Consider the following 17,902-nt stretch of genomic DNA (forward strand, 5'->3'; position numbering starts at 1 on the left):
TATGCAAATATAATTGTATATTGCATGCAATATATAATTACATTAGAATAAATATCAAATAGCAACTTGATGTTTACATATTGTGTTTGTACCAAATATAGTTTATATAAATTATATCAATTATAAATATATAAATTTTATAAACTACATTTGATACAAATACAATATGTAAATATCAATGTTTATCAAAATTTATCAATCAATTTATGATCAGGATTTGATTCGAATTAGCATAAATATTAACTAATTGTTTTTATTAAGAACATGTATGCAGTGGAATATTGAAAAAGATATAATGATGATGAGAGAAGTGGCAGCTTTAGGTGTTTTAATACAAAAGCCTGGAAGTAAAGAGCGTGAGCATCTGTGGCAGCTGGTTTCTGATTCATTAAACAAAAATGGTTTCTGTGTTACAAGCAGAGGAGTACGAGATCGATTATCGATTATTATAAAAAAGCATCGTGTTCAGACGAACAAGGAAAAAAAACTTTCTGGTGAAGGCGGAGAAGAAACAACTGAATATGATATTTTGGTTGAAGAATTAATTGAAATCAGTGATGACACATGCTCAGAAAGATGAAAAATCTAAAGAAAGAAAAAATGCAGTAGATGAAGATCGTATGAAAGCTTTAGCTATAAGAAATACTGCTATGGAGCGTTTAGGGGAAACAAGGAAACGAAAAATCCTTAATAATGAAGACAATTCTCCAAAATCTTCTCGCAGATCATCAAGTGATACATTGACTTTTTTGCGTGAAAAAATGGAAGCAGATAAGGAAAATAGGCGCATTGAGTGAGAAGAAAGAGCTGAGGAAAGAGCTCTTGCCCAGCAACAACAAAATAATATTCAAAACATGTTTAATCATATGTTAGCTCAACAAACAGAAATATTAAAAATGTTATTAGAAAAAAGAAATTAGTTTTTGTTTTTAATAAACTTTATACTTTTGTTAAACAAAACTATTGTGTTGGCATTTTCTTTTTGGAATAAATAATTCTTTTTGTTACTATGTTTGTATATTTTATAGAATCATGAAAGTTAAACAAGACTATCAATAATTATCTGTAAGGTTTACAACAGGCAATAATATCAATAAGTTAGGAAGTATCAATATGATTTGAAATTAAATTATTGAAAATACTCTTGTAGGGAGGGAGCTTCCAAACCAAAATAATCTGAAACAATGTTCCCATAGAGACAAGTGTGTGCATTTTGTAACAATGAACAAACTATATATACCTTTCCAATGGGACTTGAGCCAAGTTTTTGAGACTGTTTAAAATCTATGAATTTAAAATAATTTGTCATTAAACCAAATACCCACTCAACACTAACACGCTGTGCACTCATAGCTTTGTTAAATGCAAGTTGGTCTGGTGTAACATTCATACTTCGGTATGGTGCTAGCAGGTGTACTTGAAGTGGATAGGCTGGGTCGCCATATAAGCATAAAGGACTCCCATCATGCCATGCAAACTTCTGCAACTGTGGCAATAAACCATATTCGTATAGCATAGTGCTATCATGTTTTTTACCCTCAAAAGGACCAGCTAAGTTTGCTATCATGCCATTGGGAACTACAACACTTTGAAATTTTAGTGCATGGACTCTTTTATGACCATTGTAGACAATTCTTTGATTTGTTTTGGGCTTAGCAATTCTATGAACAGTTCCATCAGTAAAACCAAAACAGTTATCTAGGGGTGCCCCTTTTTGATGGATATAATCAGCAAACTCTCGAAGTTTGTTTGATTGTAACATTGGTTGATCCCAAAGTAATAGTTTATGACTATGCAAATTGTAAACATGATCAATTACTGTGTTAAATATCAGACAAATTTCTGTAGGGTTCCTTCCAAACGTATTTGCCATATCAGTATAGCGACATGGAAATGCTAATCTTTTAAGCATAATGCATAAGGCTTATATTCCACTACAGATTGTTCCTTGGGAGCATTTTATTACATCAGGTAATCTGAAAATATTTAGCAACTGTGGTAAGTCAATTTTACGAAAACGTAGATCAGTCCAATACTGTGCATCATCCAACAACGATAGGTTAAACTTATTGTAGTTCCAGTGAGGATATATATCTCTTGAATAGTTTAGTTCATAGAGCAGTGCGAATTCACAATCATCTATTATGTCCTCTGAATATGCAATTAACAACGTGTCTCTTGCCGTTTTAAGGCTGTTTAATGAAGCCATATTTCAACTTTATATTTTTACTAATAATATTATGTGTGTATGTATATATATATATATATATATATATATATATATATATATATATATATATATATATATATATATATATATATATATATATATATATATAGGCGCTACTCGACTTTCTCCCCCCCCCTAATTTTATGATTGATTCTGATAGAGAATTTTATGCTGATTAAGAACCGTATAAAAACATGGGTCTCAAAATCAATGGAAAGTGCTCTAATTCGAAGTCAAAGTTGTAAAAAATCCCACTAAAAACCCTTATATTCGCCTTTTTTTTTTCAAAACGCTTTCATTTTTAACGAAAATTAATTACCGTTTTATTGCGCAATAAACAGACCTGGTTTCCATAAGCCTTATAATTATTTTTTTTAAAGTATTGTAACGAAAGTGTTATAACGAAATGAAATTAATAGATTTCAAATAAAGGTTGAACGTAGAATGTGATAATGTAGAAAAATTGATGAATAATTATTATTGTATTGTACGCTGGTTTTTTTTATTAAAAAAAACGGTTTGAAGGTTACGTTTTCTAAATTTTACATGTGATAGAACAACAATGAACTGAGTTTCAAAAGTTCTTCTTTTAGGAAACAAAACTGTTAAATTCTTTTTTAAATTTTATTACAAAAGTACATTACTTGCAATATAGTTTATTCTCTAATAAATCAAAAAACGGTTATTTTCATTGCCACAAAAAATTGTGCAAGATAAACATACTTTAACGAATTTTTTAACGTAAAAACCATGCTATTAATAATTTGCTTTTGTCAGCTAAAAGATCATTAACTTAATATTTTCAAAATGGCGAATATTAGGGTTTTTAGTGGGATTTTTACAACTTTGACTTCGAATTAGAGCACTTTCCATTGATTTTGAGACCCATGTTTTTATACGGTTCTTAATCAGCATAAAATTCTCTATCAGAATCAATCATAAAATTAGGGGGGGGGGGGAGAAAGTCGAGTAGCGCCATATATATATATATATATATATATATATATATATATATATATATATATATATATATATATATATATATATATATATATAATTTTAAAAACAAAATTTAACACTATTTAAAATTAAACAAAAAATTTAAGCTCGTTTTTATTTTTTTCAACGTCGCAATGTTTTAAACAAAAACATCCAATTAGTTGTTTTTTTTTGAATAAGCAAAACGTTCCGGTTTGTTAACTTTTCTAAATCAGATTTAAAATAAAATGAGACAACGAGACCGTAGTTTTACAACGGCGTTTTATAATAAGTCCGCGTCACAGTTTCTAAATCAGTCTAATAACAATACACAAACTTGTACACTCCAAAAAAAATACCTAATCATGTCTATGACGTTAGCAGAACAATAAAAAACAAATGATTAAAAAAAAACAAAAAAACATTTCGTTTTGATTTGTAATTTTTTCTTTAGGTTTTTAGTTATTTTAAATTTAAGTGGTTACGTGGTTAAGTGGTTAACATTTGTGTAATGCATTATTAATACAACATTTGTTTAATGCATTATTAATAATATTGATAACTCATAAATACCTACATGCATCACAGTCCTCACAAAACTATATTTTTTAAACGTTCATCTTGCATTACTTCTTTGCAAAAAATAGAAAAAAGTACCAAATACTGAAAAATACCGGAATGCCGTAAATTTCTTAAAACTAATGATTTCATTCTGATACAAAACCAAACTTTTTCGCGCAAAGTTTTTTTGGAAATATAATAATGGGGAAGAATTAAAATCAGAGAGACTGAACCAGGGCTTCTTTCAACTGGTGTAATTAATAAACAATGACAAAGTAGAAGTATTATTTAATGCATTTGTTTTTCGCAAAATTTTGCTTTTAAGATGATTAATTCGTTAATACTTTAAAATCTTGGTTAAATATGACGTATAAAACATGGACGTTTGTTTTCTATTTTTTTAAACAAATAATAATGAATACCTTTAAATGGAGTGATTTTCGGACATTGAGGTAAATAGACAAAACTTCAATGAAAGTGCAAATGTGCTGGCGACTTCAATATGCAGTTTGACTAAATAGTTTAATGTTGAAAAATAATCTTAGCAATCCGTTGGTTAATTAATAAAAGATATACCAAACTTATTACAACGTTAACGTTAAAATAAATACTCTTTGAGTTTTTACGTGAAAAGTTTAATCTAGAAAAACCCTTTTTGGAAATATTAGTTGCTTATGATTTACAAAAATGTGATGTAATATTTGAAATGATGTAATATTTTGAATAGTCGATTAAAAGATTTGATTTTTAAAACTAGTAAAAAAAAAATTTAAAGTAAAAAGGATCTCATTGAAAAAATGGTGTGAAATGGTGATACAAGTGAATATGAAAAAATGCACAAGTTATAAAGTTGAAGTTAAATATTTGTGCTAGTGAAAAGTCAAACTGAAAAGTCAGAAAAATTTTACATCATTTATATTGCAAAAGTCTGCCAATAAAAACTAGACGTTGACGTATCATTCCTGAAACAATATCGCAGAATAACAGCAGTTTGTCATCTGACGTTAATGAAACATTTGTTATTGTTCTGCCTGATATTATAAGTAAGCATCGGCGTTACCGCACTGGCGGTAAAAAAATTTCGTTTAACTGCGGTAAAAAGCGGTAAAACGCGGTAAAACGCGCAATACGCATTTTTACCGCAGTGCGGTAAAAATGCGTATTGCGCGTATGGCGCGTATTATGCACTTCTACCGTATGCGGTAAAAATGTGTATTACGCATGTAACAAGAAAGCGTAAAAATGCGTATTACGCATTTTTACGCTTTTTTGTTACAGAAGACGGTAAAGTTGTGTAAAAATGTGTAAAATCGATAAAAATGCGTAAAAATAAGTAAAAACGGTAAATTGCTTAAAAACGGTAAAACTGCGTAAAAACGGTAAAAATCGGTAATTCCGGTAATTTGTGATAAAATTTAGTAAAAGCGGTAATCATCATGGTAAAATAGCGTAAAAAATTACTTTTTTTATTATCAAGTCAGATAGTTGTTAAATAATTAATTGCCTCCTAAAATTTAAATAGCCTCCTATATAAACTTGACAAAAGTCAAGAAAGACTAACAGTCTCAAAGTTCTTAAGTGATCTGATTAGTATACCAAAATCACTACCGAATCAAACCATCTTCAAGAAACAATGTCTCTTTGGAATTATTTTACCAAGTTTGACAGAGAAGAGGATAACATCGGAAAGCGAAGAGATCAGTGATCATCTAACTTGTGCCGATCATCTGCTCAACACTTGCTTAACAAAGGCTGTAGAAAAATCAGAAAGAATTAATAGTATAATTAAGAAATGTAAAGGACTTGCTCAAAGGACCCACCAAATTTCATTAGACTAGCAGCATTTTTACGCAAATTTACGGATTTTACGCAAATTTACGCATTTTTAAGCATTTTTACCGACGGTGCGGTAACTCCAATGCTTAATTATAAGTAATGAACGACCGAAACCGAAATTCCGGCCGGAACCGTACCGAAATTTCGGCTCAGTAAAACAGTAACCAAAATTCAATTAAAACTGAAACCGATATCCAAATAGGCCGATACTTGAAAGCCAAATTTCGGTTATTTCGGTTTCGGCCGAAATATGGATTTTGGTCGTTCACTAACTATTAGTCTATTGGCACCACCCAAGGAGACTGAGATGAGGCGTCATGGAGTTTTTAGTGGGTAGTCGTAAAAGGCATGCTAAAGTGATAAATATGCAATTTCTAGAGAAAGCCTGATAACACGCTCCATCAAACTTATTATTTATGTTGTAACGGATTTGCATTTTTTTTAAATAATTTTGATATCTATTTTACATGCTTCAAAAGAGATTTTTTCAGAAGAAAGTTTAAAAACTTTATTTCCCTTGCATTTTTTATTTCTTCTAAGCACCAGCGTTACCGCAGTGGGGTAAAAGTGCGTAAAAATGAGTAAATCTGAAATCCATTACGCAAATTGCGCAATTTTACCGGTTTTTTCGGCCAAATTTAAATTATTAACGCATTCTGCTGTAAAAAAGCAAAAATGAAAATTCTGCAGCCTCGTATAAATTTGTGTATAAGTAAAAATCGATGCTCAAAAACTCAAGATGTTTTTAAAGTATTTATGGTTGTTCATAATTAGTTTTAAACAATTTCTCTATCAATATTTGCTTGAATTAGCAACCAACTTATATTAATTACATCTCCGCAAAAAATGTTAAAAATGAAGGAGTAAAGGAAAAAGAAAGTAATTGGCATTTTAACACCTCGCAGGCCTAAATAACTGTGTAACAATAAGCTACAAACGAACTAACTATCATCCAGTCGCAGTGTTCTTTGATAATGCTTGTACCTGAGTTGGAGATAAATGATTTAACCCAATCAAATCAAATATTCATGTTCTCTTTTTTTTCAAAAGAAACTAAATATAAGTTAAAGTATTTTAGAAATGATTACAATTTGAAGAAATTTCGCGTTTTAGGGTAAGGTTGCTAATATTGTACCGATGCCTATATTGTACTTTTAACATAACTCGTTATTTTTACAACCCACAAAAAAATTTTTAACTTATTTTTTATCTTTGCTGAATGAAATTAAGTATTCAACTGTTTTTTTTTTTGTCATCCAACTTCATTAAGCCCAGAACAAGCTCTTGTTGGTTTGTTATTGAAGATTTCTTATTTTAGGTTTTTATGGCTAAGCGTATTTCACTAAAAAAAGCAGAGGATATGATTTGTTCAGTGTACTTATGTTAAAGCATAATTTATCTAAATTTAAAATAAATACTTAGAATTTAAAAAATCTTATTTTTAGTTGTCAAATTTTTTAATTAACTGAATGTCAGATTAGTTGCGTAAATTGTACCTCAAGGCATGTCCTAAATTGTACCGACGCAACCATTCTGACCGCTAAAAAAAACGTGTGTAAAGTTTAACAAAACTCTTTTGAGATTTCAATTAGAGAAATATCCATACTTACAATACGAACTTCACCACTTAAACAAAAAAAATAAAAATTTTAGTATTACTTTTGTATTGACAAGCAGTCCTTAAAAAGATGCACTCTCTAGTTCAGTTTTACCAATATGTCTAGGCTGGTGTCAACATGGCTGTGCAGGTGTTAATCAAAAACAGACACAATATATCTGAAACTTTTGCCAAAAATAATATTTTTATGTATTTTTTTTTACAATATTTAGTGTGGTTGTTTTTAAAACAGATATAGTATTGTTTTACATTATTTAGTATAACTTTCTTTAATAACTACCTTCCTCCTCTATTCTAATCTTAGCTAACCCATTGGTAAACATACAATTTAAATAAAAATTGTGCCATATGTGGTGATACCAGAAGAAAAAAAAATTCAAGTTGCATAAAGTTTATTAAATAAAAAATTTCATTTCATTATATTATGGGCAGTTAGGTGTTATGTTATGTTATATCAGAATATTTCCAATTGCTGATTTTATAAAAACTGTTCCTTTTAATCAGTTCTTTAAGTCCCTTAAATCTAAAATCATAAAATATTTGCGAAGCTGTAAAGTAATTGAAATCAAGAAAGTGGTACAATATTGGATTACAATGGTACAATTAAGGATCTAGTTTCCTTAATTGTACTCTTAGCGCTATTCTTTTAATTTGATTCTTCGAGACTTAACGCTTTTTAAATTTTGAGTTTTTTAAACATCTTTACAACAAACAATCCCTAAATCATGAAATCCTATTGAAAATCCATGTTACTACTATGAATTGCCGATTCTGGCGCATTGATACTTTTCTATACTTAAGGAAATTCAAGATGGCGTTGTTTTTGGTATGCATTGACATTTTTCAAGACACAATATCGATTCTGGCACATTGATATTTTTCAAGACGTGATATCGATTCTGGCGCATTGATACTTTTCTATACTTAAGGAAATTCAAGATGGCGTTGTTTTTGGTATGCATTGACATTTTTCAAGACACAATATCGATTCTGGCACATTGACATTTTTCAAGACGCGATATCGATTCTGGCGCATTGATACTTTTCTATACTTAAGGAAATTCAAGATGGCGTTGTTTTTGGTATGCATTGACATTTTTCAAGACACAATATCGATTCTGGCACATTGACATTTTTCAAGACGTGATATCGATTCTGGCGCATTGATACTTTTCTATACTTAAGGAAATTCAAGATGGCGTTGTTTTTGGTATGCATTGACATTTTTCAAGACACAATATCGATTCTGGCACATTGACATTTTTCAAGACGTGATATCGATTCTGACGCATTGATACTTTTCCATACTTAAGGAATTCAAGATGGCGTCGTGTTTTTAATTTTCTGCAATCATGAATTGTGCATTCTGGCTCATTGACATTTTCTTAATACCGCATTAACATTTTATAATTCTGCATTGTGATTTGCTATAGTTAATGTTTTCAGGATAACATCGTGTTCTGAGTTTATATTAATCATCAGGTCTGAAGAGTTGATCATAGTCCATAAATGTAAAGCACGGTTTTAGTTTGTAGTGTCCGATGGCAAATGTTCTGTGAGTGCCATCATTCGTTCGTATCCTCTTGTCGTCATCAGCGCTGAGTGCGACTTTGTTAATTTCTTCGGTGTAAATGTTATGCTGATGTGATCGGATAACGTTCATGGCTGTAAGCTTTTCTGTCTTATTCATCAAGCAGTCGTAATAGTCTTGATGAGTGATGTGTTTATCAACGACTTTCTTTTTAACCCCTTTACATTTTTTGTGTTCATCTTTAGCGATCTTGTAAGAGTAGAGTTTGGGTCGAAGTCCAACAAACTCTTTAATTATTTTTCCACCGGCCTCGTCTTTGAACATGCCGATGATCTTATTATTTAACCCTACTTTAAACCCAACGTTTTCAATAGCAGGATGGTCTTTAGAAAAGTTGCTCGTGTCAAATTTAGCTTCAATATCGTTAGCAATGTCTTGATAAAAATCATCCCTTTCGATTTCATAAATGAGTGAGTCAATGTCAGTCATGAGTAATTTCGCGCGATCTCCGTATTTAGGTTTGATATAGTCGTAATGATGCTCAAACATGAGAATTTTGCTTATGTCTAGAACGCTCAGTCCTAAGTAAACAGGCTTGTTGTAAAAGAGTTTTGTTCTTTTCATGTGAACCGCTGCAAGGTTTTCATCAAAAATGGTATTTCTATCATAATTAGGTTTTCTTGACAATTTTAAGACTTCTTTTCTTGTGGTAACCAGTTTAATATCAACATGCTTTCGAATATTCTCCATGGTTTTTCCAAAGACAGAGTTATTCATGAGCTTAAAAAATTCTTTTTCAAACTCGTTTTTAGCTTTTGCTCTTAATGTGGTGTTGAGGTCAATGTATTGTTTCATGAAAGGTTCTTCTTCAAAGGTAATACCTCGATGAATTTTGGTAACGATCAATCCAAGTCGTTCATAGAGTTTTAGGTTTTCATGATAAATGATGTATTTTTCTTTGTTGTTTAAATTGGGAACGAGCTTTTCTACTTTTCCAATGGTTAGTCTTTCAGGAGCTAAAGGATAGTCGTTGTGTAAATCGTGTAGGCTTTTAGGATAATCCAAGTCGACTTCAAGAATGCAAGGCATGGATTTCCAATTTAAAAGTTCATCCTCAGTCATCCATCTGAACCCTCTAACAGGAAGAGGCTTACACATAGCCCATCCATATAAATTATTTGCATCTAAATACTGAATGAATTTCGATGGTTGTGAAGGATCATAATCACTCATGTATTTGTTGTTAGCAGTTCCATGTCGTTTGCTGATCATGCAAATTCCACCACGTATACCTTTTTCTATCATATTAAGCATATCAATATCAGACAGAAGCTCTAACTGAATTCCAGTTAGCTTTAACATAGCATCCCAACCCAAACCAGGTGAGGTGTAATACCAAGCAGGGTCAAGTTTGTAATATTCCATGCAAGTGTCTCTGAAATTTTCAAAGACATCGGCAAGTATCAACACGTCAGACATGTTGTACAGTTTTTGGTAATCTTTAAACGTTTCACATCCAAATACATTCCAAACGTTTTTTGCATGCGCATAGTCTTCAGAGCTTATTCCCTCATCATTCAGTTTGGAATGGAATGCTTCAATAGGAGGCAATTGCGTTTCGGAGATTTTTTCAATCGAGTCCACCCAGTCATAAGGGTAAATACCTTTTTTTCTTAATAAATCAAACTGCTCTTCAGAGTAATATTGAGCAACGTTTTTGCATTGGTCGTTGTTTAGATTTTTAGCCAAACCGTCTAAACTACCAGCCATGAATCTGAAGCTATCAATAAACCTCATCTCTTTCCATATTTCCTTTAGTTTACCCTTCTTATCAGTAAATTCTCTCACTTTGATGCTTTTTGTGAAGCTGATATATTTTTCTTCATTGTTGGGTATGCAATTGAGTTTTCCACCTAATTTCTTGATGAACAAATGGCTGTCGTAACCAGACAAATTATGTAAAACGACAGGAATGAATTTTGGAAGTTTATAATCTTTATTGCATTTCTTATGCGCAGCACCACGATACTTTCCAGTCAAATGACAGTGATCTCGTACTTTGTCATCGTTAAGACCTTTATTGCAAATATGACATAGAGTTGCAACCTCAAAATTCTTTTCATCCTTATCAGTAACTACTTTCTTTTTTACTATATCAATCTTGTCAAGAATCTTTATAAGATCTGATTCAAGCATATTTATAAACTTTTGAGCAAGATCATCCTCCTCGCTTTCAGCTGTGTACATGACTGGTTTTCCTTTGTAAAGGCTATCATCAAAGCATTTGATATAATAGCAGAAGGAGCTTGGAACGTGCTTTTGGTATTGTTTGGTGTATGACTCTTTATTATTATATTCAGTGTTGTCCTCGATGGGTTTGATAAAACTTTCAAAGTCAGCATATACAACGTATGGAACTTTCATACCCCTTTGATAGTTTTTAAACTGAACGGTTGTTCCTTCTTTAGGAAGTTCGATTCTTACTGAGGTGTTATCATAACAATAAGGTTGATGCTGTTGAAGCTTTTCTTCCTGGTCATAGCCTTGCAAGCAATTTCTACAATAATACATTTTATGCTGTTGATTTGATGTTTGTGTAGACAATAACCGACTCATACTTTTAATCATGCAATAATGGTCAGTGTCTTCGTTTGAAATAAACAACAAATCAACACAGTGCTTTCGATCTGCAAATTTAGATATTTTCAAAGGATAAAGTTTTTCATTTTCATACCCAAAGACGTTAATGCTAATAGTTGGATTATTTTTCTCAAACTTTTTGATTTTATTAAGCTTGACAGGAAACTCCATTCCATCCCAATTCAGCTCTTCTGATTTTAGAACCAAGTCTTCATCAATTCTTTCGTTGTCTCTATTTTTTAAATTCAACGCTCTAGTGACTGACCATTTAAAGCACTGATTGTCGTCGTTTTTCATGTTGATGATCGCCTTTTTGTCTTTCAGCTCTTTAGGCAACTCAATATAGGAGGAACCGCTAAGAGGTTCATAATCAGTAAAGTTAATATCCATCCTTAAAATCTTAGACAGGGTAGAATTAGATCCTAAAGCATTGTATTTAACACTACTTTCCAATACTTTTTCTTCCATCTCACCCATGAGCTCTCTTACATTTGTAGCTGTTAGAATAATCTCTGATCTTGATGAAAAGCTCGCTTCCCGAGTCACTTCTGCACCAGTCATCATGCTTACAGATTTCATTTTGCACGTTAAAATAATTCTTACTCTGGTGTTTCTTTCTCCTTCCATGGTTTGAATGCTAGACTCTCTCACCAAATTAAAAAAGGATGCAATGTCTTGATATCGAGAAGAAGGTCTATAAGAAAATTGTCTCACAGAACTCTCCGCTGAATGTTCAGTCATTTTAAACTTTACTATAATTGGCTTTGGCAAGGGCTGTTTGTACACTGTTTTTGATACAAGCGATTTGATAGACTGTATCTTTTTATCGATTTGTTTTGCTGATTCGCTTACATTCTTCTTGACTACTTCAGGAACTTAAGGCTCTATCCATTCTTTAACATCATTAAACTTAGTTTTAACATACGACGCCACATTTTTTGTAGCTGACGTCAGACTTGAAAAAAATGAAGGTCTCTGTGGAATGACTGGTTTTGGCGCTATAGCAGGTGTTAAATCTGAAACAGGCTCGTCAAGGATAGGTCTTTGCAAATGGGCTGGTTTTGGAGCGATAGGAGGCTTTCGCACAACAGGTGGAATGATCTTTGGTTTTGGAGCGATAGGAGGCTTTATCACTGCAGAAGAAACAAGCCTTACTTTTGTCGGCTTTATTGAAACTTTTACAGCTGGCCGAACAAACCTCACCACGGTAGGTCTTTCAGGCAAAGGTCTTGCCTCAGTCGTTCGTCTACGAAAAGTAGCAGGAGCAGAGACAACTCTAGGAGGCTGCAAAGCCATTATAAGTTCTCCCTTTCTCATTTTAGAGTATCCTCTTATTTTTTGCCCTTTAGCAATTTCTTTTAATTCTCTCACCGTTTTGTTTTCCATTTTATTAATAAGATTTTTTTTATTTATATCATATATTGATTTGTTTTAAATTCAATATAAAGAATTTAAAAACTTCTTGTTCCAGAAATCTCATACTTGTATCCATCAACTACTTTTCCATTTCGACATTCAAAGTAATTCCATCCATGCCCCGTCTTTTTCTGTGATTCGTAAGCAGACTTGTATTCCACCACCTCGCCAGTATCAACATGAGTTATTTTCAAACGTAAAGGATTATTTCTAATTAAGCCAAGCCTAGAATATTTAGGATCAATAGGCTTCTTTTCTTTTTTCTCATTTTTTCTAGGTCTTCCCACAGGTCTCACCTCTTTCGATTTTTCCAAAATTGCATCTTTATCAATCAAGTTGTTCTCAATCGCAATCATTATGAATGACATTTTATTCTCTGACGTTTTGGAAACGCCGTTTTCTTTTAACAAATTTTTTAAAATCTTTCTTGTATATATCATCTTTTTTATTTGCAAAGATTTTTTTTAAATCAAATTCGATTTTTTTTAATTTATGACATTGATACAAAGTATTTTAAAGTTTTCATACACAATGTCATTGGAAGCGAGCGAATGATTTAAAATCGCGCTTTTTAGATTTCCAGAAATCTTTTTCTTCTCCTCGAAATCGCAATCCAAACCAAGCACATACTTGTCAATCATTCTTAGCTTTTCTTCTTTAGGCAAGTCTTTCCAAGTATTGAGACGCTCTTTGATTTTCTTTTCCATTCGTGAATATTCTGTTTCACCATTCCATACAAGTTGGTAAAGCTTGTCTCTCTCTTCCTCACTGTACTCTTTTGGAATATTAAAATTCCCGTTTTCAGTGACATACACGGGGTTTCCATCTCCGTCGGTAATTATGACTCCCCCCTTGCCAAAAGCAAGAAGCTCAAGATGTCTTTTTTTATTTACGTCAGTCTCTTTTATACTACATTCTAGAAAAAACGGAAAAAACTGTTTCATTTTATTCTTCTTGTAACAGATTTAGATCTTTTTTCGGTCTACCCACAGGTCGCTCTTCCTTCACGTCTTTAATCCATTCGTTTTTATCAATCAAGTTGTTCTCAACCGCAAGCATCAATAATGACATTTTATTGTTTGACGTTTTGGAAATTCCGTTTTCTTTCAGTAATTTTTTCAAATCCTTTTTCGTATATCTCATTTTTTATTTAAAAAATATTATTTTGAAAACATTTCAATAAACAATATTCATTCTGCTTCCATCTGATTTAAGTCTGAGCAATTTATCGGAAATGAGAACAGCAAAGGCTTGAGTGTTTGCAGGAACGTTTGCATTGAATGTCGCTTTTATTTGCACATCTATCACTGAAGTTTTTAACCTCTCAGCCTGCTTGCTTACATCGAAAACAAAAAGAGGACAAATGTACCTATAATTTAAGGCAGACAAATTGGGTTGAGTTATAATATCGTTTGTTCCATAAAGTCTATTGTCAAACTTAGAGGCGTCTCTATAAGCTCTTGAGTATTTGTTGTTATTAAAGTCTAAATTGTAATCAACAGCGGGATACCTTTCACTGTTTAAAGTGACATAGATGTTTTTCAAGTCGCAGTGATCAAAGACTGAAGGATTTAGTTCTTGACTTCCAGATTTATTGGTTTGAAATCCAACAATGACATACCTAGGCCTTTCACTAGCAGATCTTGCGCTTAACCTCCAACTAAAGTTGTTGGATACAGGAACAGCGATGGTATCACATTGTCTAGATCTGAACGAAAATGGGACATCTACTTTTGATTCAATGATTTTGTAAAGATTGTTGCTAGCTGCTACAGAGGGTGTGACATGAGGCATAAACAAAGATAATTTAGTCAGATCTACTTTTCCTGCAGCTGTTGCAGCTGCTCTAAAAATAGCATCACTATCACCCTTTCTCACAAGAGCAAGTGTATGCTTAAATCCATAGAGCACTTTATCGTAATCATCGCAAAATCCAAAAATGTGTTTTAAAGGAATGCAGAACGAAAACGTTCCTTTTTCTTCACTTTTTGTAATGATGTAATCTTGTCTATTTTTAAATCCAGTGTTATTGACAAGATCTGCTAAAGCTGTTACGTCTCTCTGCCACAGCTGGTTCATACCCTCTGAAAGTTGAAACTCCACTGGGTATTTGAGGTATCCAATCATGGTGGTAGCTTGTCCAGGTTCGTAAATGGTTTCCACCTCTTGATTCGACAACTGATAAGAAATCTGACTGAACATGTACATGATACCGTTGTTAGCAAGAGCAACGACGTCTGCATCAGCGTAGGAAGTTCCATCCGCTTTTAAAAGTCTTCCTTCAACCAAAAGGTAAGCCTCAGATGGAAGCGTGAACAAATCTTGTTGCTCAATATTGATTCTTATTTCTCCATCCACGTTTAGATTCTTATTCACTGGTTCGTATTCATGAAACTCGAATCTCTTAATTTCTTCATCAACAATAATCTCTTCTGTAAAATTTAAAACATCGGAATTTGCCATTTTTATACATCAAAGAAAAAAATTTTTACATCCTCATGCAATCAAAAGTCCATTTCCCTTTTTTAGATTCTCTGAAAGTTTTACCAGGTCTTGTATTCTAATCGCATTCTTCTTCGATAATCCCGATCCAAACATGGAATTTTCATCTATAACCGGTGCTGCTGCCGCTCTGTTAACAATGCTTGAAATAATTTCTTTGCTTTTAAGGTTGAGATCATTCTTTGCAGCTTCATGAGGCTTTGGAGTTCCAGTCTTGGCATACAATTTCTCAATGGTCTTTTTACCTTTATCAATAGCCACATCTTTAGCAGTGGAAATGGCTGCAGAAGCTAACTCTTTTCCTGCAGATTTAGTAGCCATGATTGCTTCTCTTCCCAGTTCAGTTTTTGCAATTTTATTAGCCAAAGTAGATGCTGCTCTTGAAGCGCTTGAAGATGCTGCTCTTCTCAAGAAATTCTTAAGCGTGTCAATTATACCACTTCCACCCACAATATGCTTCTTAACATATCTATTTCTATAAACGATCATTTTTTATTTCCAAAGATTTTTTTATTTCATATTGATATACGCGATCATAGCCTTGTACTCGTCTTTATTAATCCTATTCTGTCTCAACAGTTCATCGCAAACGGAAACAGCCACTTTTCTCGACTCTTTATTTCCAGCATGCCATGCAGCTATGCTCAATTCAAGCTTTTCCACAAGAGCGTTTGGATCGCTCGGAAGTATAATCACTCCATTACCTTTTTTGACTTTAGTTTCACTTTTAAATTTATCCCAAAGAGGCTTTATAATTTGTCGGTATTTTTCGCTTCTGGAGGCTTTTGGCTTGTTTGGATTTGATTCCGAATAAATAGCACCACTGTTGAAAATAATTTTTGAATAGTTTTCCAAATCTTCATCGTTAACGTCGCTCCATAATTTGTTTGGAGCTTCAGATTCTGTCATAAGCTCCCAAAGACCTTTTGTTCCTTCATACTTTTCTCCTCCAACAACGATATCATTTCCATCTACCTCCACCTCCATTTTTCCAAAGTACAATTTATTACTAATTTTACTAATTTCGAAATTTCTTTTAACATCGTTTACGAAACGCGTATTGTACCTATTTAAATAGACGGATGAAATGTCTCCTAAATGATTTGTCTCATCAAAACTAGGAGGTGCTTTTTCATTGCGTCTTTCTTCGATGCTCTTGATCATCTTTTCATTGCTTTCAATCAGAGGCTTGTAAAGCTTGCTCAAATCAGTCTGAAGATTAGCATCATAAATATTTTCATTCAAACTATCTTGATAGATTCTTTTTCTTCTTTCAACAAGTTCTTTCACAATTTCATCCCTCTTGTTAGGGTCTGCTATTTTAAAAAAGGACATTTTTTAAAACACAAGAAAAAAACTTAAACCCAGACTTAATTATGTTTTTTAAATTAGTTTTTTTTAAACAAATTGTTAAACGCTTTTATCGCATCTTCTCTTCCTTTTTGGATCAACGACTCTTTGGTTATCTCGTCAATGTTAATTTTTGTTTTAGTTCTTATTTCTTTCATCAAGCTCTTAAACTTTTGAAGCTCATCTAAAATCAATTCATACTCTGAATCGTTCACAACGTTGTCTACTAAAGCCTTTGAAATGTGACTGTTGATGGTGATCAATTTCGACTCTGCCAACACTTTGATCTTTTCATGCTTCTCCGCTTTTAATCCTAGTTTTTTGTTAACTTGTCCTCCTACAATGGATAAAAACCCCATTCCAATAGCCACACCTTCACACGCAATCGCTATAGGAGCAGCAGCGATGGTGGTCAAAGTTCCAATTCCAACAACTCCAAGTGCAACACCACCTGCTTGCAACGTAGTGTCTACAAAAGAAATGATTCTGGAAGCGCGATGGTACTTTTTGCTCATATGCACTCTCTTTTTCCTCTCGTTGTCCATCTCTTTTTGGATTTCGCTTATTTTCTGAAGACGGTAACTATGTCCTTCATCTACAGGAGCTGTTGGAAGAACTGGATAAAGTTTAGATTTAGCATCGTAATTGTATTCCATTTTTATTAAACGAAAAAAAATATTTTTTTTCACTCATTAATGAAATTGACAAAGCATAAACTTTCCCCTTTTTTAATAATGACATCTGACTTGCTGTTATTTAAAATCTCCATGATCACATTATCCACCGACTCTGATATCATCATGCTGTGGCCGAAATAATCCAGTTTTGATTTTAGGCTTTCCCTCAAATTCACTAAAGCTAATCCGCTTTTAAGTTTTATTCCAAACATAAAAGTTATTTTCTGATGACTCAGTTTATTCAGTGTGATGTCTTTTTGAGCAAATATTTCATATCTAGCTCCTACTTTTGAGGGAGGATGCTTCAAATACTTGTCGAAAAAAAGATATGATTTATTACACGCCTTTCGATCATTATTAAAATATTTTTTATGCACATGATTCTCCATTTTTATTATTACAAAAAAAATATTTTTAATACATCATTTTATTCCTCACATGTAAAGAATAAAATGACTTTGTTCTCTTTAAAGGAATTTATTTTCTAATGTAACTTCAGCTACATATGGTTTTTTTATAATAACTTTAACTTTAATTTTGTTACAATATTTAGTGGGTTCTGT

General features: G+C 32.4%; 2 protein-coding genes and 1 pseudogene across 2 annotated transcripts; 1 reads left to right on the top strand and 2 right to left on the bottom strand.

The window, feature by feature from the left end:
• The first annotated feature begins 149 nt into the window (after nt 1–149).
• Nucleotides 150–1,010, top strand: LOC145187107 (uncharacterized; annotated as a pseudogene).
• Nucleotides 1,011–1,017: 7 nt separating this feature from the next.
• On the bottom strand, nt 1,018–2,230 carry LOC145186864 (uncharacterized). The gene has a single exon (XM_080063154.2). It carries the CDS (start codon nt 1,910–1,912, stop codon nt 1,130–1,132), a length of 783 nt encoding a protein of 260 aa, XP_079919280.2. The 5' UTR covers nt 1,913–2,230; the 3' UTR covers nt 1,018–1,129.
• Nucleotides 2,231–13,986: 11,756 nt separating this feature from the next.
• On the bottom strand, nt 13,987–15,801 carry LOC149881034 (uncharacterized). The gene is made up of 2 exons (XM_090067919.1): nt 15,358–15,801; nt 13,987–15,213 (listed from the first exon to the last, which is right to left on the bottom strand). Exons 1-2 carry the CDS (start codon nt 15,799–15,801, stop codon nt 13,987–13,989), a joined length of 1,671 nt encoding a protein of 556 aa, XP_089924045.1.
• Between the last annotated feature and the right edge of the window lie 2,101 nt (nt 15,802–17,902).

This window comes from Hydra viridissima, unplaced genomic scaffold, assembly GCF_058129835.1.
Source record: "Hydra viridissima isolate aposymbiotic clone 2 unplaced genomic scaffold, HvirCarnegie_v1 scaffold_12, whole genome shotgun sequence".
In the NCBI taxonomy this organism is placed as follows: Eukaryota; Metazoa; Cnidaria; class Hydrozoa; order Anthoathecata; family Hydridae; genus Hydra; species Hydra viridissima.

What these genes read in the sequence shown, in the direction of transcription:
- LOC145186864 (XM_080063154.2), bottom strand. Translation starts at nt 1,912, where the DNA reads ATGCTTAAAAGATTAGCATTTCCATGTCGCTATACTGATATGGCAAAT.
- LOC149881034 (XM_090067919.1), bottom strand. Translation starts at nt 15,801, where the DNA reads ATGATCGTTTATAGAAATAGATATGTTAAGAAGCATATTGTGGGTGGA. An exon ending in CGATTAGAATACAAGACCTG is followed by an intron (nt 15,214 to 15,357) that starts GTAAAACTTTCA and finishes GAAGAAATTAAG; the next exon opens with AGATTCGAGTTTCATGAATA.